At 43.1% G+C, this 23,184-nt stretch overlaps 1 protein-coding gene across 4 annotated transcripts in view; it reads left to right on the top strand.

Annotated features, from left to right (window-relative positions):
• LOC139411622 (nuclear factor of activated T-cells, cytoplasmic 3-like) overlaps positions 1–22,215 on the top strand; it is an 86,440-nt gene extending 64,225 nt beyond the window's left edge. For 2 of the 4 annotated variants that reach the window (XM_071158209.1, XM_071158212.1), the window contains exons 7-10: positions 2,467–2,522; positions 2,724–2,850; positions 4,795–5,973; positions 16,686–18,709. In XM_071158209.1, coding sequence (XP_071014310.1) covers positions 2,467–2,522; positions 2,724–2,850; positions 4,795–5,973; positions 16,686–16,744 — 1,421 coding nt within the window. In that variant the 3' untranslated portion in view covers positions 16,745–18,709. Of the gene's footprint in view, positions 1–2,466; positions 2,523–2,723; positions 2,851–4,794; positions 5,974–16,685 lie in introns of all 4 variants that reach the window. The other 2 variants (XM_071158211.1, XM_071158210.1) reach the window with 2 other exon arrangements.
• The last annotated feature ends 969 nt before the right edge of the window (positions 22,216–23,184 follow it).

Genomic DNA, 23,184 nt, shown 5'->3' with positions numbered 1-23,184 from the left:
GTACTAACTATACTGGCTTACTGACTGACTGACTGTACTGTACTGTACTGACTATACTGGCTTACTGACTGACTGTACTGACTATACTGACAGACTATTTTGGCCTACTGACTCTACTGGCTTACTGACTGACTGTACTGTACTGACTATACTGGCTTACTGACTCTACTGGCTTACTGACTGACTGTACTCTACTGACTGTACTGTACTGACTATATTGGATTACTGACTCTACTGTACTGACTGACTACTGACTGACTCTACTGACTGACTATACTGTACGACTGACTACTGTAGGGCCTTGATGAGGGCAGAAGGTGAGTGGAGAATGATGTGAAAAAAACTGTGGTTGAATTGAAATTGCATTTAACACACCAGGCATCAGTGTTTTTCCTTTCTTCCATACAAAAGGTCTACAAGCTACAGTTATTCTAGCTGTCTGAATAGCCCTCATTGTTTTGGTAGATATCATAACACATGGATGTGTTTTTAACTCTCTGAGAGAGGGGTGTATATAGAACATGTTTTTTCTCTGAGAGGGAGGGGTGGATGGATGTGTTTTCTCTCCGTCATCAGGTAGGTTCCTGTTGGAGCTTGTTTAGTGGTGGGCGGAGGATGGTGGCAGAACATGTGGGGCCCTCTCCCTCCTCTCTCCTGCCTATTGAATGTCAACATGTGCTGCAGAAATACACTCAGTATGCTGAAGTCAGACAGAGCTAAGGCACTCAAGGTCATTATTCAGGCATTACCAGAAAGCAGACTCAGATACCTAGAGGAGTAGCTAGAGCCCCCCTTTCACAAAAAGAGAAGGAACCTTCCAGTAGAGATACAATAGCCTAAAGTGGCTTATGTCATAAACCTGTTCTGTTTCATTCTGTGGGACGGTGGAATCTCCACTGAGCTCTATAGAAGAGTCTAATGCACCACAGGATTACTGGGGCAAAGACTGTCATCTGCCTCTGTTAGGATGAGATCAAGGGTCTTCCTAACTAAAGTAGTATGTTATCTCTCTGAACAGTTATCAGTTAAGAGGAGATCAGAGAAGGGCCATCTACTATAGATGGCTATTAGAAGGGGAAGCGTTTGGAAAGAAAAGCAGAATACTGTAGATGTACAGGACTTAGCCTATAACTACAGTACAGCTATAAGATCCCATTGTAACGATGGGGAGTCTTTCAGCAGGCATTAGGGCAGATTGTTTTGGGGAAGCCCTTTGGTTAAGTGGAGAAGTAACACAGGTGCAGTCAGATGTAATCAGATCCATATGTTATGAACAGCATGAAACAGACCCATTTTTAATTGCAAGTTAGTGTGGCATCATGCCATTTAAAAAAAGTTGTAGCTACTTACGTGACTGCAGTAGTTGTGCAGTAGTAGCTGAATACATATCTGATTTAGTAGTTGTGATGATCGTAACCTCCTTAAACGCAGCAGCCCGTTATAATTCTCTCAACTGTTTTTCTGAATGGCTGGATGCCTAAGATGTCTGGCCAGATCATTAGATCTGTAGGAGGAAAACTGGAAAATAAGGGGATGTTTCCTTTCCTAAGCCAGCCAGAACTCTGGCAGCGCAACGTAGCCTAGCGCGTGGTGGACCGACCGGCGGAGGGAGGCAGGGATTTTAAATAAATAGAGTTATTCCACTCGTCTCTCCATAATGTTAACCAGGCAAGACAAACAGCAGGATATTTAGACTTTGATTACTTTTTAATAGCTGTAAAAAATACTCTCCACAGAGTTTTTGTGTCCATGAAGATGACATCATTGAGATGTTTCTGGTCCCCCAGCCAGAACCAATCGAAATCCCTCTGCTTTCCGAAGTTTTTCTGTGGTTCATATTGAGCCATGTCTGCTGGGGCAGGGAGTCTTACACTGACATGATGATAATTAGGAAAATAGAAAGTAACCCAGAAGATATATTACACAAGACTTAAAGATGGGTCTGAAATATAGTGCAATGATCATAGATTGTCTTCATAATTAGGTTCTTTGGCCGGAGTGTATTGCATGTCAGGTGCATTGAGCTACTTGACTTATTCAACTCAGCATTACTGTATGATCTTTAGATTTAATGGTGTTGGTTTTCTATTTGAAAACTATTTGACAGATACTATAATTCACTTCCTCCCAGATTCACATTGACATAGGAATTAGTCCAAGAGCTGGCAATTCAATTAGGGGAGGATTTGATGGAGTCCTTCGTGTCAAATTTGTCTGTTGACTCCATCTGTTTGTGGAGGAGGAGGAGGTGGGTTGACTCTATGCTGAATCCCTATGGGTGCCATTCTGCCATTTATTCATTAATTCACACATAATTTGAAAAGCAGACTAAGAGCCGAATGCACTGTCTCTCGCCAGGCCCAGCCTGGAGTGGGAATGCTGTGATCTTGCCGTCTGTCAAAATGGAGTCCTACAATGTGTTTTACTCATCTGTCATGTCTTCTCTCTTTCTTTTTGTCTTTTTAGATGGACGACCCCAGTGGGAAGTGGAGGCGAAAATCATCCGTGAGAAAAGTCAAGGAGTAAGTAGAACACAAGCTTTCTACACCTCTCTGTAGCTTAGCTGTCACAAACATGATGTATATTATTCTGTATCATTAGGCTATATTTTTACAGCTGTTATATTGATGTAGCATTATTCATTCATTATTGCTAAAGTATTCTGACTAATGTGAATGTCTGTGAAAAGTGGAAACATTGACTGTGTTGGATCCTTCTCCCAGTCGAGCGTCGTAGTGGAGGTCCCTCCCTACCACAGTAAGACCGTGACCTCGGCTGTTCAGGTGCAGTTCTACGTGTGTAACGGCAAACGGAAAAGGAGCCAATCACAACGCTTCACTTACCTGTCAGGTAGGAGGATCTACATTCTACACCAATCATAGTGCTTGAATTGCAAGTCTTTAGAATCACTGGCGGTTGTGTTCCACTGCAGATGATTAGATCTGGCAACACGTGGTGTTTAGCTAACATCTCATCAACCACATTTATATGATGTAGCAGTTGTGTGGTATGTGTGGCAGTTGGAGTGTTGTAAAGACATACTGGAACAGGTGGAGTCACGTTGAAACCTGCTTGTCACTCTTCTGTTGACCTCTCAGGGGGATTGACAGAAAGCAGATACAGCCATGGAAAGCAGCAGCACACGCATACAAACATACACACACTGCCGAGGATCCTGCTTTTGGGCTTAGCTAACTAACCCGGTTTTGGAGAGCTTTGAACTTTCCCTCCCAGTTTGCATAGCTGTGGTTAAAGAAGGGGCACCTCCACTAACAGTTACATGTGCACCCGCTAACTGTTATGTAAAGCACCATGAAACCCTATTGCTGTCTATTTCTGATGTGTATTTGCGTTTAAGTTTTAGTATGCAAATCTCTGCTCTCCAGGAACATTTGATTGCACACAGGAATTATGGGAATTTCAAACGGTGTTGTTTGTCTAAAATGAAATCTCTCCAAGGCTGAAAATGTGTTTTTTGTTTTTTACATGGATTCTACAGTTTCCTAATGTTTCTCATTAAGTCAAATCCCTGCATAGTTACTTGATATTGTTATTGTTTTCCAACAATAACGTTGAATCAACGTTAGTCAAAACGAAAACTGTGTTGGTGGAATATAATGACAAGTGAGCAATTTCTGATATCTACCACAGCAGTGTGTGTGAGTGTGTTTAGATGTGTATGTGCCCCTCCACCCACTCTCCGTTTGCAGCACGTCGCCCACTCTTCTAGTGCTTCCTGTTTTCCACGCTACCCTACCAGGACAGCCAATTAGAGCACAGCACAGGAAGCCTGCTCTGTCAGTGTAGACGCCGCTATTGTTACCACGGACACCGCACGCTTAATTGTGGCATCACCGGCCCACCAATCACACTGTGCTACCTAGTGTGCGTGGGTAGTAGGGCCCTGGCTGGCCTGGTTTAGGGATGAACTGTGAGAAAAGAGCATCAGTTAACTTCTGAGATCCCTTAAGGAGGATGTCATGATTAGAATGTGTAGGGTTCTCAGGTGGTCAAGACAAGAAAAACTTTGTCATTAGGGTTGGCCAAGTATGGATAGGTGCTGAGGAAGACCCCTTCTGTCTCTACAATATCGCAGTGCCTTTCCCCTTCAAAACCAAAACATGTATAAAAGCACCATTTAACCCAATCTATCACAGTATCTCTGTCCCTTCCCCCTCAGACACAAGTCTTCCTGGCTGTATTCTCTCAGTAACATGCCTGTAAGAGGGAGGGCCCTGGGAGGTAGTAGGGGTACTAGGGGCTGTGAACTGGTTTGTCCTCCTCCTGGTTTCAGCATGGCTGGAAGGCATTTTGCTTCTCCCCATACTGCAGTCAACATGATGGCACCCAAACCCAACAACATATGCTCCCTCTCTCTGATTCAGAGCTGAGTCAAAATAAAACCCTGCCCGGTCACAAGCACCAGATTGGGAAATAGGTTACTGATTGGTACACAGCAGAGTTGTGCTATGCGCTGTTGTAAAGGTGCTCCGTTTAAGTAAAGATTTCTAATCTAGTTAACACTTACATTCTGAACTTGGGTGAACCACAATGCTTTGACTTGGTGGATGTTGATCGGGAAGTTAATTCTGAGATTTGGCTATTTGTGGTGTTCCACAATTTGGTAAAACAAATGAGTACTGCCTTGTGTTTTTCATTTTCTGTTGTCATAATCATCACATACGTCACCAAAATATTTATGGCTGCAATGAAAGATTTGAATATATTAATGCTGGTATCATGTGAATGGCAATGTGTTGGTTTCCTGTACTGAGTCTCACTCACTGTCTCCAGTCCTGGTGAAGCAAGAGCACAACAGAGAAGAGATGGAAAGGCCCCCTGCTGTGCCTCCCATGCCTAGTATGTCCATGCCCCTGGCCCATGCTGCCAGCCTGGTCCGCAGTACCCACACCCAGCTGCCTTCCCCTGAGCAGGGCCGCCCACCGGACGGCCTTCTGTCCAGCTCTCCCCGGGGCCTGGCTGCGGGCCCCGGCTCCAGCCTCCATACTCTGCAGCCTGCCTGCCCCCTCATGGGCTCCCCCACCTTCCAGCACCTGCCTCACCTCCAGGGCCGAGGCCTCCACACGCCTGCTGACTGCCACATGACGTTCCATCCGGGCCCAGCCCCTCCCAACAGGCCCTCCTACCAACACCATCCTATGCAGCAGAGTCACACCCACCCCGGCCTCCTAAGCAACCTACATCCCAACCTGCCCTACAATGGCCAGCCCAGCCTTTCCATGAACATGAACACTGGGGCTCCGCAGAGCTATGAGAGGATGCCTTACCACCAGCAGCAGTCTGACCCCGGGGCCTCCCACCCCATTGGGCTGGGTATGGTGTACCACTCCTCCCCATCCACCTCCTCCCAGCAGGCCTCCAGCCCCCACAGCCCCATCTCCACGGCCCCCCACAGCCAGCCCATGACCCACTCCTCTCACTCTGCCCCTCACCTGCTCTCCATGGGCTACCACTGCCCCCCCAACCCCAGCCAGGTGCCCTCACCCACCCGCCCCAACCACCCCATTGGCCAGCCCTCACCCACCCTCACCAACCATCCGATGCAGCCCTCCCCCCAGCTGCAGAGAGCTATGGGGGGCTACCACCCCACCAGCCAGAGGTCTGCCTCCTGTCCCACTACCTCCAGTGCCCCTCCAGCCCACATGGTTCCCTCGCCCCATTCCGGGCCACCCTCCCCCCAGCTCCACTCCCTGCCCTACCAGTCACCCACCTCCCCCTCCCCCACCGGCAGCCCTCTGGGCCCCCCAGCACACAGTCCCCAGGCCAGCAGCCCTGTCATGTCCAGCCTGTCCCCAGGCTCGTGCAGCGGCAACCCCGTGCAGCAGCACCCCCTTGCCTCCCAGCAGAGCCCCTTCCCTACGGAGGGGGAGAGTGTGAACATCAAGCAGGAGCCGGAGGAGAGAGAGCCCACCTTCAGAACCATCGGCCTGCAGGACATCACACTGGACGACGGTAAGACACAGCTCTGTCTGTCAGCCTCTCCATCTCTCTGTGTCTGTACTCACCACACTCTCTCTGTGTCTGTACTCACCACACTCTCTCTGTGTCTGTACTCACCACACTCTCTCTGTGTCTGTACTCACTGCACTCTCTCTGTGTCTGTACTCACTACACTCTCTCTGTGTCTGTACTCACCACACTCTCTCTGTGTCTGTACTCACCACACTCTCTCTGTGTCTGTACTCACCACACTCTCTCTGTGTCTGTACTCACCACACTCTCTCTGTGTCTGTACTCACCACACTCTCTCTGTGTCTGTACTCACTACACTCTCTCTGTGTCTGTACTCACTACACTCTCTCTGTGTCTGTACTCACTGCACTCTCTCTGTGTCTGTACTCACTACACTCTCTCTGTGTCTCATTCTCTCTTGATTAGAGAGAATTTAAAAGCCCTTACATTTTCATTATTTTATTATCCTTTTAGAATTAAAAAAAGTTGCATTACATTACATTGTTGCATAGCATCCAGCTACACGTGTTTTACAAAAATGCTTCTGTTTTACAACACTGTGTAAAAAGATACCTTCCACCAGTTACTGAATTCTCCTGGGTAAAATTATGTCTCGTTGTAGTGATTTGTATTTCATAAATACAGCACTTAAACCGTCAGTTGGGTTTTGTACACAGTAGGGTTGTTATTGAGTGGTCCTGACAGGAGGATTGGACATCATAGCAGCACAATAGACTAATGACTCTCGCACTATTGACCTCGTCACAAATAGCTCATCCCCATCTGACACACACACACACACACACACACACACACACACACACACCAGTAAGGAGATTCATTCTTTGAGTTCAGCTCGTTTGTAATGACTGGATGTTACAGAAGTGGGAATACTAGGAAAATGTTTTATACCACAGAGACCACAGCCGCTGTAATTACTGTGTGTGGAAGGCCCTTTTCATTCTGAAGAGGACTAATGTACCTCTATTTACGATGGTATAACAAACTGACTGGAGAATGATGAGACTAACTCATTAACAGTGCCTCTTCACTTCAAGAACACTACAAATCCTAACTCGGCACAAGCCGTTTGAGAAATCACCATTCCCCATTTAGTTTCTAATCTGCCATGCACAGCCACTTCTGCTCTCTCTGCATACTGGTCCCGCTCAGTCACATATTCAAATAAACAGCAGTCAAATGGCCCATAGTTAATAAACAGCCTGGAGTGGCTGCGATAGAAAGTGTGTGTGCATCAGGAAGTGCTGTATTGTGTGCTAGCAAGGGCCAGGCTAATTACACGGCCCATTATCAATAAGTCATGTATGAAAGGCCATCAGACACAAGTTCACCAGCTGCATAATACACTACATGTGTATGCCTACACACACTCATACACTCAGACTTAGTTGCACAGTTGTGTGTACGCACGCATAATCATAATCAGTATATCCTTAATTACTCACTCTCTATTTCTCTCTCTCTCACACATTCACACACACATTGTGCAAGTAAAAGTCTGGCTGCCTCAGTCAATTTCCCTCAGACGGTGTAGCTACAGGTAACTGCCAAAATAAAGGAAACACCACGAGACAGAACAGCTTCAATGCACCTTGGCATAGATTCTACAAGTGTCTGGAACTCTATTGGAGGGATGCGACACCATTTTTCCATGAGACATTTGTTGATGGTGGGGGAAAATGTTCCAGAATCTCTCATGAGTGTTCAATTGGGTTGAGATCTGGTGACTGACACGGCCATGGCATATTGTGAAACATCAGCAAGTTGAGCAGGCCAAATGGGCCTGCCCAGCATTTTTATATATGACCCTATGCATGATAATGGGATGTGAATTCCACACCAGGGTGGAAGCACTTGCTTTCAATATGCTTTGTATCCCTCATTTACTCAAGTGTTTCCTTTATTTTGTCAGTTACCTGTACATACCAAGAAGAAAAGTGTGATAAAAGTTGTTGACTGAAAAGACTGACAGGTTCACCCTGGGATTAGTAAGTCCCTGTCTGAGCGAGGCCTAGAAATAGCTTCTGTGCCATGCAGGCTCTGTAGGACGCACAAACAAACATTCACACAAAACACACACACACACACACACACACTGGCTCTGTAGGACATCATGAAGCAGTGAATGACTGAGCAGCGCAGTGCAGCAATGGAAGGACTGAGTTTTTAGGAGGTCAGAGCAGCACATGAAATATACCACAGAGCAGACCAGGGTTCATGTGTATTTAAGTATTTGTTATTTAAATACATTGTTTTCTGTATTTGACTATTTAAAAATAATGTGGACCGAATTAACTACTTCTATTGGAAGTATTTCAAAGTATTTTCGGTAGCACTTTATTTGGATAGTCCATATGTAGATGCTCTACAGACTATCAGTAACATTTCAACTAACTATCTATTAACCCTAGCTCTAACTTTAACCCTAAACTTAATCCTTACCCTAACCTTATTCTTAACCTAACCCTAACCTTATTCTTAACCTAACCCTAACCTTATTCTTAACCTAACCCTAACCTTATTCTTAACCTAACCCTAACCTTATTCTTAACCTAACCGTAACCTTAGCAAGCAATTGTTTATCAACAGATAATTTGTTGATAGTATGACCATCTGTAGAGCATCTACAGAGCAAAAATCCGGACTATCCGTATTTTCAAATACTTATTTCAAATACTATATTAAAATAACTGGGTTAAATGCATCGGAGTATATTTGAGTCAGTGTATTTGAGTGTTTTCAAATACTTTTCAAGTGTATTTCTAAATACATTCCAATATTCAACTACTTTTCTTTTCAAATAAAAAAATATCTAAATACTTCCATCTAAATGTCTTTGAAAGTGTTTGAACTCTGGTCTACTAGACTATCTGTGTGTCTTTCTGTTAATGTCTGTCTATCTGTCTGAGTTCTAGTAGTCTAACTAAGAACAGGGTCAGTTAGTTACATGTCAGTCAGTGCTGATATGTACATTTTGATATGATAGTCATTCCCTGGTAGGATTTCAGTATACAGTAGTATCACCAGGGGTGCAACTTTCACTTGGGGAATTGCATTTTTGTCCCCCCCAGTTTTATCATTGGAATGTGATACAAAATGAGGCAACTGTGTGCTTTAGGACCATGCGGACGCCTCCGAGAGGTCGGGTAGGCTGTTTGGAGTGTTTATCCTACTATTTAAAAATATATATAATATTAGTTCACCCCCCCCCTCCCCACTTCTAAAACCAAAGTTGCGCCCCTGAGTATCACTGTAGTATTGCCTGCATAGACTTGTGTCAGCACAAGTCTGTGTGTGTGTACCACCATGTCACAGTGTAAAACTGCTGTGATGAGCTAACAGATGGCCTTGGTGACTGGTGACGTACGCCACGCAGGGGCCATGTAGTAGGGTGTGTGCGTGCGTACGTGTGTGTGTGTGTGCGTGCGTGCGTATGTACGTGTGTGTGTTTGCAGTAGGTCTACTGTGGGTGTGGGGGCGTCAGGAGTGGCACAGACTTACTGACAGATGGACAGACGAGTTGAGGATCCCACGCAACTGGCAGTATGCACCCAAAAATGCATCCCCACTTCTCATACTCCTAGATGAATTCTCATCTCCAATAAACAGGTTTATAACAAAGAGTATGTATTTATCAGTAAGAGGCAGGAGGAGGCAGTTCTTCTGCTAGAGCTAGCAGCTGAAAGGAAACTGCTGTGTACAGGACCTCTGCTTCTTTATTGGTAGGTACAGTAGTCTATATTTGGTTTAGTGTCCATATTTAGTGTCAATATATTTCCAATCTTCCTGAACAGTGTTAATGTGAGTGCACTATTAACAGGGACAGTAATTGTACAGTAGTGTGTATAGCGTGCTGTAGGTGTGTGCAACCTTGCTCTCCCCCTTCCTCTCGTGTGAATGTGAGTGAACCCTCCTGTGAGGGTGATTACGGCCGTCATGGTGACAGACTGAACCACTTGTGGTGCCGACCCGTGTGTTCATCTAATTAATCAGCTGGCCCTGTGTTTGCACAGACAACACACATACACAGTGCAGACGGGCGGGGGGGTAGCCGAGGCTGTGTGTGTGTGACATGGCGTGCCTGCATCTTTTGTTTGCTCTCCTGCTCGGTCCACAGCTGCTTCTCGCCGTGAGCACGGCATTCTGGGTTAATAATAGGCCGGGCCTGCTGCTCCCGCTCTTCTTGTGAGAGACAACGACATAGAGCAGGCACACACACTTATTTCTAGCGCTGTCATAGTGTACACACACACACACACAGAGAGACACAGGCACATAGTACACACAGTAAATGAACCCACCAAAAACAGCCATATTCACGTCAGTACTATGAGTATGGCGCCACACATTGTAAACACTGTGCACACAGTAGTTAATCACATACTTTAGGCAGTTTTCTCAGGAACAACTCTATATACAAATACACGAGCAATGCCGCTCCCAGAGCATGTGCACGGTCCCTGTTGACACAGCATAGCCAACAACACACAGACATAAACACACACACGTCTGCATTTAAAACATGGGCTAATCTGGGTCTGTTACTAAGGCTCCTGAAACATAGCTTTCACCAGACTCCAATCCCCTCCGTGAGGTAGGCCCTGTCCGTCTCTACTATTACAGACCCAGGGAACCAACCTCTAGTCTACAGGTTGCACTACCACTAGACGGAAGTCACAGAACCCTGGCACCATGCTGCTGGTCAGTTTGGGTCAAGCAGGCCTCAGTCTCCAGAGTCCTGAGTTGTCCCCAACAGTGGAAACTCTACTCTGGTGCTCTGTGGTTTGGTGGCTTTGTGGCTTGGTCCAAGTCTCAGCCCAGCCAGTGGCTGCTTCTAACTTCTAACCGAGCATGGCAGATAAATAACACAACTCTCTATTCATGTGAAGAAAAAACATCAGTGGTAGGAAAATGCATCAGGCCTGGACCTAACCAAACTCAGCTAGTTAAACACAATCACAAACACACACCACCGGCCCTGGAACAAGTGGAAACCGACTTTGTTTGTCGTCTTTCCATACAATTAAAGACTTAGGAATGTAATGAAGGCAGAGGTATTGGCAGTGTAGCACCAGCACCAGGTTCTGGGCTCTGGGGTTCAGGTCCTGCCAGTGTGCCTTTCTCTCTCTCTCTGTGTGCGTGTCTGTGTGTGCGTGTCTGTGTGTGCGTGTCTGTGTGTGCGTGTCTGTGTGTGCGTGTCTGTGTGTGCATACTTTTCAGTGTGTTTCTCCGTCAAGATGTTGGCCAGCGGCAGGCAGACGGGAGTGCCCGGGCAGGCCGGAGATCCTTGGTAATGTTGGAACTTAACATTGACCTTCAGCCAGGAAAACAGAAAGAGAAACCTTTTATTTGTGTTTACAGAGTCCCATATCAATGTTTTGAATATAATATTGTCTTGTTTGTATGCAAATGGCCTCTTGTACCAGCTCGTGGGTTGTGTTATCAGTTAGCTTGTCAATTTTAGATGTCATTGTTGATTTGTGTTTCCTAACAGAGAGCCACTGTTATAGTTGATATCCCTATTAAACCCTGTAGTGTGCTTTGTGTGACTGTAAGGGGAGTGTACATGTCAAGTGTCTCAGAGAACTGTTGAGTCACTGCCCTGCTCTAGTAAACAGTAAAGTGATGTGCATTGCCCCTCCACACACACACACACACACACACACACACCATGTCACATCTCCACATGGCAGTCAGGTTACTGCAGTTATCCGCCATTCTAGTTATGTGGATGCAGGAATTCTTTTAACTCACTAAACTAGCCTCCAGTCCGGAAAAATCTCTTAAAATGCCATTAAGTGCCATTAGGTGTTTAGTCACTGTGAAATGCAGCAGACACATAGAATGTGTCATTATCTGATCCCTACTGCACATCCTAAGGTGATGGTCTATTGTGGTAGAAGTTTAGATGAATCTTCTGGTTGGCCATTCCGGATCCTATTGGCTTCCATTCCAACATTTTAGGATGGCCATTCTGGCTTCAATCCTGTTGGCTTTCACCTTGTAACTCACTCTTGTGGTCATCTGATGGCTTCCTGTGAGCAGACATTATAGGGGCCGGATCAAAAGACATGTGTGTTGTGAATCACTTACAAATGGGAAATCCACAGATGATTCACAGAGATGAGTGACTTTGTTAAAACTGCAGCAGTGTTCTAATGAGGCTATAGTGTTCTGACTGGAGCTCTACTGTTACTGTGATCTGTCTCTCTGGCAGCGTGTCAGACTAGAGTAATAGACTACAGAGCTACAGTTAAACAATAAAAAGAGATGTTAGCCTAGCAACCCTGGAATGTTTTTAGTCGTCTAGTTTCTGTTACTGAAACTGACCATATATTTCCAATGAAATATGATCATTAAGTGGACCTGTCCAGTTGACTTGAACGCCTGATGTTTTCTCTTCTACCCGAGGCTCTCAGAAGATGTGTGCATGTCATTGCAAGTCTTCCTTTTGACCAACTGAATCTTGGCTTGCCTGTCCCGTGCCTTGCACAAGTGTTATCCATCGTCACATGTTTTCTTCATTTGGTAGAGTGGAGAGAACAATCACTCAGTCTTCTTGTTATTTTCTGAATCTGGTTCTCTGTTGGAGCGCCCTACATGCCCTTTTCTGCTTCACACTTCAGTGTTTGTCTGTCAGGGAACGTTTTTTTCAATCTGTCAGACGGGAACCAGGGTGATTACCTGTTTTCCATCCTAACTGATGACTTGTTTATCATAGAAAATCCACATCTGTTTGACTGTTTCACTTCTGTTTCTCATTGCAGAGATTATTTTAGCAGATCCCTTTTAGACATGAAATGTATACATCTAGACATGACGTTAAAGATCACTGTGTGATTCGAAACAAAGAAAAGAATTGGGGTCAGAAAGGACACACTATGTAGATTTAATAAGGGCAGTCTGTTTCTCCCCTATGTCTGGGTTAGGTAAAGTGATTCATGTGAGTTTCCCCTTTGAGATAATGACATGACACACACTGAAAACCTAGCTTTACCACCAATCAGTACACTGATGGACTTTGATCGAGGAGGGACTCTCTGTCTTTGACTGTAATTAGCCTAAGTCACAGTGATTGAAGGGTTCGTTCCCCACTACAGTACTGTCTGAGAGGTGACACTGGTCTGATGGGGAGGGAAGTCATGTTCATGGGCTGGTTTAGTCACACATCCAGTAAAATAGATTAGCCCTAGGACCAGAGAGCTATGCCTTAGAAGCGAAATGACAGTTCACTGTATGAAGAGCAGTTCCCTGGCTTAATAGGGACCCCCCCCTCCTAGTCATATAAAGAGGATCTCCCTTCCAGAGGGTTAAAGAGACCCAGGGTTCTCTGTAGTAAGCTGGGCTAAATCATCACGTTTCTGATGCAGTCATAAAAACAAGTCAATCTGAGACATTGGTTCAGGTATGAAACTACTGAAGTCAAGCACAATTTTTTAAGATTTTTCCCTACATTACATCAGATTATAGGCCTAATTTATAATATTTTATATAACTGTCAGTCTTGTTAGAGCCCATTTTGAAACCTTACCAGTAGTCGATTAACAGGATATCTAATGCCCGTGTGAAAGTTTGCATCGTTTTGTGTGTTTTGTTTGTGTTCTGTGGAAAGTTTTCTAAACAGACACACAACTGCAGATAGACATTGTGCTTGAGACTTACATTAAACACATACAATAATGGTTCATTTTTAGTTGAACATTTCAGCTCGTGTGCTGTGATTAGAACGTGGATACATTGTTGTAGACTGATGTTTTATGTAAAGCTGTCTGTCGCAGTTAACCGACAAATACAGTCTATGTGTGAAGATAGATAGCCGTGTGTGATGGGAGAGGAAGAACCATCCGCCCACGCCAACAGGATAGAGACAGTGGCTAGCCAGCCAAGCACAAAGGCCTGCCCCTCCCTCTGTCACATCAGCAGTAGTAGCAGCTCATAGATCACACAAACAAATACAAATAAACACCTCTATTTCTATCATGGAACCACCAATAAGTTTTCACTGCTTTTTTTAATGGTAGTCAACTAGCAAGTACAGTTGACGCTACAGTATTCATTGTCGATACTGTAAAATTGTTTGAAATAGTTGTAATTACTTTTTCTGAGAAATGTATTTTGTACCAGTTTTACAGGAGTGCAATGACTTTGAGACATTGTAATTGTATTCAGATATATAGCTGATGATTCTTATCGATGGGGGTAACAGTTGATATATAGCTGATGATTCTTATCGATGGGGGTAACAGTTGATATATAGCTGATGATTCTTATCGATGGGGATAACAGTTGATATATAGCTGATGATTCTTAGGGATGGGGGTAACAGTTGATATATAGCTGATGATTCTTAGGGATGGGGGTAACAGTTGATATATAGCTGATGATTCTTAGGGATGGGGGTAACAGTTGATATATAGCTGATGATTCTTAGGGATGGGGGTAACAGTTGATATATAGCTGATGATTCTTAGGGATGGGGGTAACAGTTGATATATACCTGATGATTCTTAGGGATGGGGTAACAGTTGATATATAGCTGATGAATCTTAGGGATGGGGGTAACAGTTGATATATAGCTGATGATTCTTAGGGATGGGGGTAACAGTTGATATATAGCTGATGATTCTTAGGGATGGGGGTAACAGTTGATATATACCTGATGATTCTTAGGGATGGGGTAACAGTTGATATATAGCTGATGAATCTTAGGGATGGGGGTAACAGTTGATATATAGCTGATGATTCTTAGGGATGGGGGTAACAGTTGATATATAGCTGATGATTCTTAGGGATGGGGGTAACAGTTGATATATAGCTGATGAATCTTAGGGATGGGGGTAACAGTTGATATATAGCTGATGAATCTTAGGGATGGGGGTAACAACTGGAATACAGAATATCACAGCTTTTAATTAAATTGATGAAAAAGTATCATTCTTGATTTGTGTTAATGAATAAATTATTATTTAACCCCATACACAGCAAAATGTGGTTAAGAAAAATAAAGGGAAGATCTTAAGATGAATTAATTTGAACGGACTCCCTAATATCTCGATAATACTCTGAATTTAATCTACACGTGATTTGACTGTCAATGTTCCTCTCACTCCATCTACCAATAATATACCACATATATAAATACCCATATATCATATGACCCATATAAAGCAGATGCTGACTTGTCCATCAGACACGGTGGGCCATTAAATGAATGATTTCACAACAGACAGTTGCACAACAAGTGGCCAGTTGTAGGTAAGAGAAGAGGAATCCCCAAGCAGCAGGGCTGGTACTGTTGCTGTGGTGTATGTGCAGGTCTGGCTGAATACCTGCGTGTCTATCTGTCTTAATGTGTGTCAAACTGTCAGAGCTCAGAGGACTCACTCACCATCTCCTCGCTCTAAACCAGATAGTCAAACCCTCTCCTCTCTTTGCCCTCTGTCTCTTTGACCTGCCATGACTTTTGACACCTATGTGCCACATCAGGAAATGAACGGTGTATGAATGCCGCCACTGCTGCAAGAATGCAAAGCTACCAGTCGCTGCTGTGTGGAAAATATCTTCACTTATCCACAAATACCAAACCAGGCTACGTATCCTCTCCTTTCACTCTCTCTCTCCTCTTTCTCTCTTTTCTCTCTCCCCTCTCTTTTCTAGTTCTTCTCTTTCTCCCTCTCTCTCTTTCTCACCCTCCTTTTTGTTCCACAGGTACTGTAGTTAACCAGATGCAGCTTCAGTTAGCGTGATATGGGGGTTAGAAGTTGATTTACTTTACGGCTGTGATTTTTACAGGCTCCCCGCTGGTCCTCCCGCTGAGCCACGCTGGACCCGGTGTGAGCTGAAAACAGCTTTGGCACCACTGTAACAGTCAGGCCTCTGTTGGAGGCATCTCCAACATGCCCCACCGCCAGAGAGCGAGAGAGAAAATAACTTATTTATTTAATATCAGGCCTAGCTAGCTCTGCCTGGCAGAGTAATTACCTACAGCACTGTGCTTGAGTGCCTCTCTGGGGTCGACAACATGTGTTGTAACAATGGATTAGTTTTATACAGGCCCATTTACTACGCTCGCAAACCCACAATAATAGGCCAGAGGAAATGTACTCAAGCTCCATTAAGAGGTGGAAGAAATGAAGAAACGCAATAGAGAAATGGTGCTCGCTAAGCCATTCAATAAATGGAGGATGATATTTATAGGAGTCGACATGTTGTGGTGGTAAAGACTAAATATCTTGGATGCTGTCAAAGGTCATGTTTGTCGGTAATGACACACGGCAGTGAATGGAATAGTTTCTCCTCGCTTTCTGGTTGTTGACGGTGGTTTTGTCATTCCAAAGCTGTGAGTTGAACCTCTGGGTCTTGCCAGTGTATGTATGAGTTTTTCCCTCTATCTCTCCACTGTGATATGCTGAAGCTGAACTTTTCTGTGTTCAGAGTAGTCAGTAAGTGAGCTGGGCAACATCGCCCTCTGCTGGTAAACATTTGTATTTTCTCACAGTCCGAATGCATTCAGGAACACAATTTAGATTTGCTTTCTTGATAATATATGACAATTAATGTGTCCTCAAAAACTTTGGGTCAATTGAAGTTGAAGAAAGCCTTGCTAAGGTTTAGTAGCCTATAATAATAAACCCTCTGGACTGTGTTGTTCAGCTGTAGTGAACCTGTATCCTCTCTCTTTGTGTTTCCAGTGAATGAGATCATCGGCAGAGACATGTCCCAGTCCCCTGGTGGCGGTGCCCAGTCGTAGCGCTTTCCGTGGCCAGGCCTCCACACACCCAGCTGGGCATAGCAGTGTCCTCACCAGCCCCAACACCACCACCTCCACCACAGGACTTGACCTGCCTCTAGGCAGGACAGACTGGGCTGAGATTCCCCTTTACACTTCATGGCCCTACCAGTCCACAAAAAGACCCTCCAGACACACATGAACAAACCTTTCATATACCCATATGGCAGCAAAAGAGCTCAGATTCACCCACCTACACATGTATACATCAGATTATAAACAGGAGAACAGGGTGGTGACAAACTAGGATTATTGGGGTCAGTGAGTGGCAGAAAGACGAGGAACATGTTCTCTGTTCAGTTGACTTCGGGTTCATTTTTAGCATTAGTTCTCAGTCCTGGGCTCAGATCCCCAGAGGTGATCACTGGTTTAGATAGTGATCACCTCCTAAACGGTTTCTATGCAGCTAAACTCTCTGTTCAGGGTGTTTGGTTGGAGTATGTAATATACCCTCTCAAGTCACAATGTTGTCCCTAACAGTGTAGTGCTCAGTGAGGAAAAATAGGACCCCTCAGTAGGAATAAAGAAGGGTTGAATACTGTACTCATGATTTTCTCACCAGCATAGACCTCGACGGTACAAACACCCCGGTTGGTTGAGCACCCCCTGGGAGTGTAGAGGTAGTACTGCAGCCCCACTGCGACACCCCCATCACCCTTGTCCTTCTTTGTCTCTGGTCTCTGGGTGCCTGGGAGCCCCTTCTCTTCTTCTCTGGTGCTGGACTGGGATCTGTAATATGCAACATTCCACACTTCTAGTGACCTTCCAGCCATGTAGATATAGTGCCTTCAGAAAGTGTTCACACCCCTTGACTTTTTCCACATTTTGTTGTGGTACAGCCTGAATTTCAAATATATTAAATGTAGTAATTTTTGTCGCTGGCCTACACGCAATACCCAATAATGTCAAAGTGGACTTATGTTTTCAGAATTGTTTATAAATTCATAAAAAATAAAAAGCTGAAATGTCTTGAGTGAATAAGTATTCAACCCCTTTGTTAGTACAAGCCTAAATAAGTTCAGGAGTAAAAATGAGCTTAACAAGTCACATAAGTTACATGGACTCTCTGTGTGCAATAACAGTGTTCAACATGATTTTTGAATGACTATCTCATCTCTGTACCCCACCCATAAAATTATCTGTCAAGCAGTGAATTTCAAACACAGATTCAACCACAAAGACCATGGAGTTTTTCCAATGCCTCGCAAAGAAGGGCACCTATTGGTAGATAGGTAAAAAATATATTGAGCATATCCCTTTGAGCATGGAGAAGTTATTAATTATATTTTAGATGGTGTATCAATACACCCAGTCACTACAAAGATACAGGCATCCTTCCTAACTCAGTTGCCAGAGAGGAAGGAAACGGCTTAGAGATTTCACCATGAGGCCAATGGTCACTTTAAAACAGTTACAGAATTGAATGGCTGTGAAAGGAGAAAACAGGATGAATCAACAACATTGTAGTTATTCCACAATACTAACCTAAATGACAGAGTGAAAAGAGGGAAGCCTGTACAGAATATAAATATTCCAAAACATGCATCCTGTTTGCAACAAGGCACTAAAGTAATACACAAAAACATTTGGCAAAGCGATTAACTTTTTGTTCTGAGTACAAAGTGTTATGTACTCTCCATATGTTCAAGCATAGTGATGGCTGCATCATGTTATGTGTATGCTTGTAAGACCTGAAAATGGTTGTCTACCTATGATCAACATCCAATTTGACAGAGCTTGAAGAATTTAATGGGCAAATGTTTCACAATCCAGGTGTGCAAAGCTCTTAGAGATTTACCCATTAGACTCACAGCTCTAATCACTGCTTAAGGTGCTTCTATAAAGTATTGACTCAGGGGTGGGAATACTTATGTAAATGAGATTTCTGTATTTCATTTTCAATAAATTAGCAAACATTTATAAAAACATGTTTTTACTGTCATTATGGGTTATTGTGTGTAGATGGTTGAGATGTAAAAAAATATATATTTAATCAACTTTCTATTCAGGCTGTACCACAACAAAAGGTGGAATAAGTCAAAGGGTATGAATACCTTCTGAAGCCACTGTATCTGTGCATTAATACTACTCTCCTCCTGACTCCCCACACCTCCTCTTCAGGTTGAACAAATGCCTTATAAACCTTGTTAAATAGCAGCTTTGAATGATAGGATGGTAAACGCTTTTGTTGTTTGTTTGCACAGCTGACTCTTCGTGCAGAGTATGACTTTGATTTTTATAGAAATTAGATGGATTTCTGAGTTTGTGACATGGAGAGCTTGATATTCGATGAATATAATGTTTTATGCGATGGATAGATGAACACTGGTTTCCTCCAGACCGAGGTAGCCTGTTAAGACAAGTAAATATATATATATTTGTAACTGTAAGTAGACTCGTTGGAGTTTAATTAAAGGTGGTGTTTGAATTATCCACAGAGCAAGACGGACCTGTGTTCCTCTGAGCTCTGTCATGCAATAACTAAAGTGCGTCTGAAATGGCACCTTATTCCCCGTATAGTGCACTACTTTTGGCCAGCATACTGTAAGTGTGGATGCACACTAACTGTCTTGATGCCCTGGGCCCAGTTTTTCAAAACTTTGAATCTGGATAAGAATGATCCGGATTCTGTAATCCTATTTTGCAATCAGGATCAGATTGATCTGGCTGTTTTTGGGCCGGTTTTTCAGAAAATAATCGGACAGGATCATTCTGATCCACAACATGAAGATCACAGAATCCAGATTGTCAGTGCTTTCAACAGGCCTACACCTTTCCATCTAGTGGACAGGTTATGGTACTACTACACTGTCATAGGGAAACAGAGATGAGTAAACTACATGAATAAAGGTAACTATATGACAAATAATAGAGCCAGCATATCACCTATAAGTAAGTACATGCATTTATTTGACACTTCTCAATATAACAACTGACCACACACTTAATACTGCTGTCAATTTAACGTAATGAACCTTTCCTTTTCAGATGTAAGAATGTTTTTAGTTACATTGAAATGTATTGGTTGTGGTGCTTTTCACCTTTCTAAATCCACCCTGAATACACCCTTCCAGTGGGGTCAAGATCATCCAGATTTTAGGCATCAAAACTATCATCATCACTACCTTTTAGGAGTACAAAAAAATGCAACAACTACATTTAATCCTGATTTAATGGTCAGATTGAATTACCAAATCTGGAGGATCAGAATCATTTTCTTTTCTTTTGAAAAACCCAATTCTATCATGTCATTTTATCCGATTGCAGAAATCCGATCAGATAACTTTTTGAAAAACTGGGCCCAGAGACTCTTGTGTGCCTTCCACTTTGTAACAACCATACCTTCTGAGGGTAAAGCAGCTTCACTCCACATACTATTGGAAATAATATAACACATTGAAAACTGCAGATTTAAACTGTTGATAAAAGTATTTTATACATAGTCATTTATATATATTGTATTTATGTATAGCCCCCCCCCCTCCATCAGCCCTGATGAACAAGGTTAAGTTTGTTTTAAAAAACGATTTCCATTTTTGTATGTTGTTGGTTCTTCCAGGCTCCCTGTGTGTTGCACATCACAACAAATTATAATTTTCTCTTCAGGATGGTACCTTAACAAAAATATGTATTTGTCAATCTTCCTCCTTGGGGAGACATACATACAGACTGCGAATGTATGGAATATTGATAGCAATAATAAAAAGATTTTCAATTTGCCTGAGAATTACAACAACAAAAAGTCCAAAGCAAATGACAAAGTTGAGTGTTGAAAAGCAACATATTCCAGTCCAACATCATCATAAGGATGTTTCCAGAATGTGATTCTGAATGCTGGATAGATGTATGTATGTATGTATGCCATACATTACGTAGTCATGCTGTAATATAACATGTTGATTGGTCTGGGTAGGAACAACTCCTATTGCCTTAACATGTTCTCTGTGATTGGACAATGATATATGTATATTCTTGCATGTACATATTTTTTCTCTGAGAGGATGTTGCTAATGACAACTGTCCAAGTCCAGTGAGAAATAGAAAATAATTCTGCTATACACAAAAAACCTGCCTGATGCCTTTAAAAACATTTTTTTTAAATTAAAAAAGAACCTTGATGCCTATAGTTGTAGATGCAGCAGGGATGCTTGGTTCTGTTACTTCAAGGCTCCGTTTACACAGGTAGTCCAATTCTGATCTTTTTCTCACTAATCAGATCAGCTCTGATAAAGTTCTGTGATTGGTCTAAGAACCAATTAGTGGACAAATATCAGAATTGGGCTGCCTGTATAAACGCAGCCTTCTAGAGTATCAGCACAATACTTATTGTGAATCTGCCTTGTAAAGGACACAGTACAAGCGTCTTAGTAGAGTGTGTGTGTGTGTGTGTGTGTGTGTGTGTGTGTGTGTGTGTGTGTGTGTGTGTGTGTGTGTGTGTGTGTGTGTGTGTGTGTGTGTGTGTGTGTGTGTGTGTGTGTGTGTGTGTGTGTGTGTGCGTTTGTACCCAATAAACTGTAGATAAGTGTTTTTTTTTTACAATGAATTTCAGTTCTGTACAATACAAGCACACATAATTATTAGGCTACTATGCAAACCATGACGGAAGCATCATGACAACGTGATATTTGGCATCAACTACAAAATAACTGGTTTGTTTATAATAATCTCTCGTGGCTTTTGTTTTATGTGTAAAACATTTTCAAATAGTGAGGAGAGAATGTCACTATTTGTTTATTTAAACTATAGGAAGGCCTTAACTCATGTTGAATATGAATTACTGTTGTCTATATGCTCTTCTGGGTTAATAATTTACTTGAGAATATACATTTTGGACAGCAGGATGTTAGTTACAAGAGGAAGGGCTGGCTCTGGTGCTGCTTGTTACTGTTACCTGATTCACAGTATAGAGCTGATCAGAACCGTACTGTGCTGGCTTGGATGTTTCATTTTCACATGGTCCTTTCCAGCACAGTTCCCGCACTATGTAGATGTGTAAACAGGGCAGCCCAGTACAGCTCGGCTTGGCGCAGCTTGGCTCTATAGTGTGAATGAGGCATATGAGTCCAGAAACAAAAGCAGCATTAAATTCAGTAACCATTCGCTCTCTGCCATCCTCTTCTGTAAAACCAAAGATAAACAATATGTTCCCATTTTACATACTGGTAAAAAGCAACACAGACTGACATTAGAACTCTATTTTTGATACTTTGAAATGGATGTCATTCCTAACGGTTGGGTGCATATATCTCTAAATATATGTTTTGTAAAAGAAAAGGGAAATACAGGTTTTAGCTGATGTTTACAGGAACCTTGTATTGTCATGTCATGTACATTTTGTATTTTAAAACTGCAGTGCTTTTTGAATGTATTCAAAGGGAATACCTTGCATTTAGGCTCTTACAGTAGTGTATCAATAAAAATACAAATGTCAATCTGTGGCTTTGTGCTTTTCTCTTTCTATACTGAACAAATATATAAACGCAACATGGAACAATTTCTAAGATTTTACTGAGTTACAGTTCATATAAGCAAATCAGTAAATTGAAATACATTAGGCCTTAATCTATGTATTTCCCATGACTAGGAATACAGATATGTCATCCAGAACTGGGACATTTTCAGCTTCCAGGAATTGTGTACAGATCCTTGCGACATGGGTCCGTGCATTATCATGCTGAAACATGAGGTAATGGGGTGGATGAATGGCACGACAATGAGCCTCAGGATCTCGTCACGTTATCTCTGCATTCAAATTGCCATCAATAAAGTGAAATGGTGTTCGTTGTCCGTAGCTTATGCCTGCCCATACCATAACCCTTCTGCCACCCATGGGACACTCTGTTCACAACGTTGACATCAGCATACAACATACCATCTGCCCGGTACAGTTGGAACTGGGATTAATCTGTGAAGAGCACACTTCTCCAGCATGCCAGTGGCCATCGATGGTGAGCATTTGCACACTAAAGTTGGTTATGACGCCGAACTGCAGTCAGGTCAAGACCCTGGTGAGGACGAGAAGCACGCAGATGAGTTTCACTGAGACGGTTTCTGATAGTTTATGCAGAAATTCTTCATTTGTGCAAATCCAGTTTATCAGCGGTCTGGGTGGCTGGTCTAAGATGATCCCGTAGGTGAAGAAGATGGAGGTCCTGGGCTGGCTTGTTACACATGATCTGCGGTTGTGAGGCCTGTTGGACGTACTACCAAATTCTCTAAAATGACCTTGGTGGCTTATGGTAGAGAAATTAACATTCCTGCAGTCAGCATGTCAATTGCACGCTCCCTCAAAACTTGAGACATCAACGCCATTGTGTCGTGGACATTTTAGTTGCCTTTTGTCCCCAGTACAAGGTACACCTGTGTAAGGATCATGCTTCTTGATATGCCACACACCGGTC

Source organism: Oncorhynchus clarkii, chromosome 6 (assembly GCF_045791955.1).
Source record: "Oncorhynchus clarkii lewisi isolate Uvic-CL-2024 chromosome 6, UVic_Ocla_1.0, whole genome shotgun sequence".
Classification (NCBI taxonomy): Eukaryota; Metazoa; Chordata; class Actinopteri; order Salmoniformes; family Salmonidae; genus Oncorhynchus; species Oncorhynchus clarkii.
Note: the sequence above shows the minus strand (reverse complement) of the source record. Positions and strands in the feature narration are given on the sequence as shown.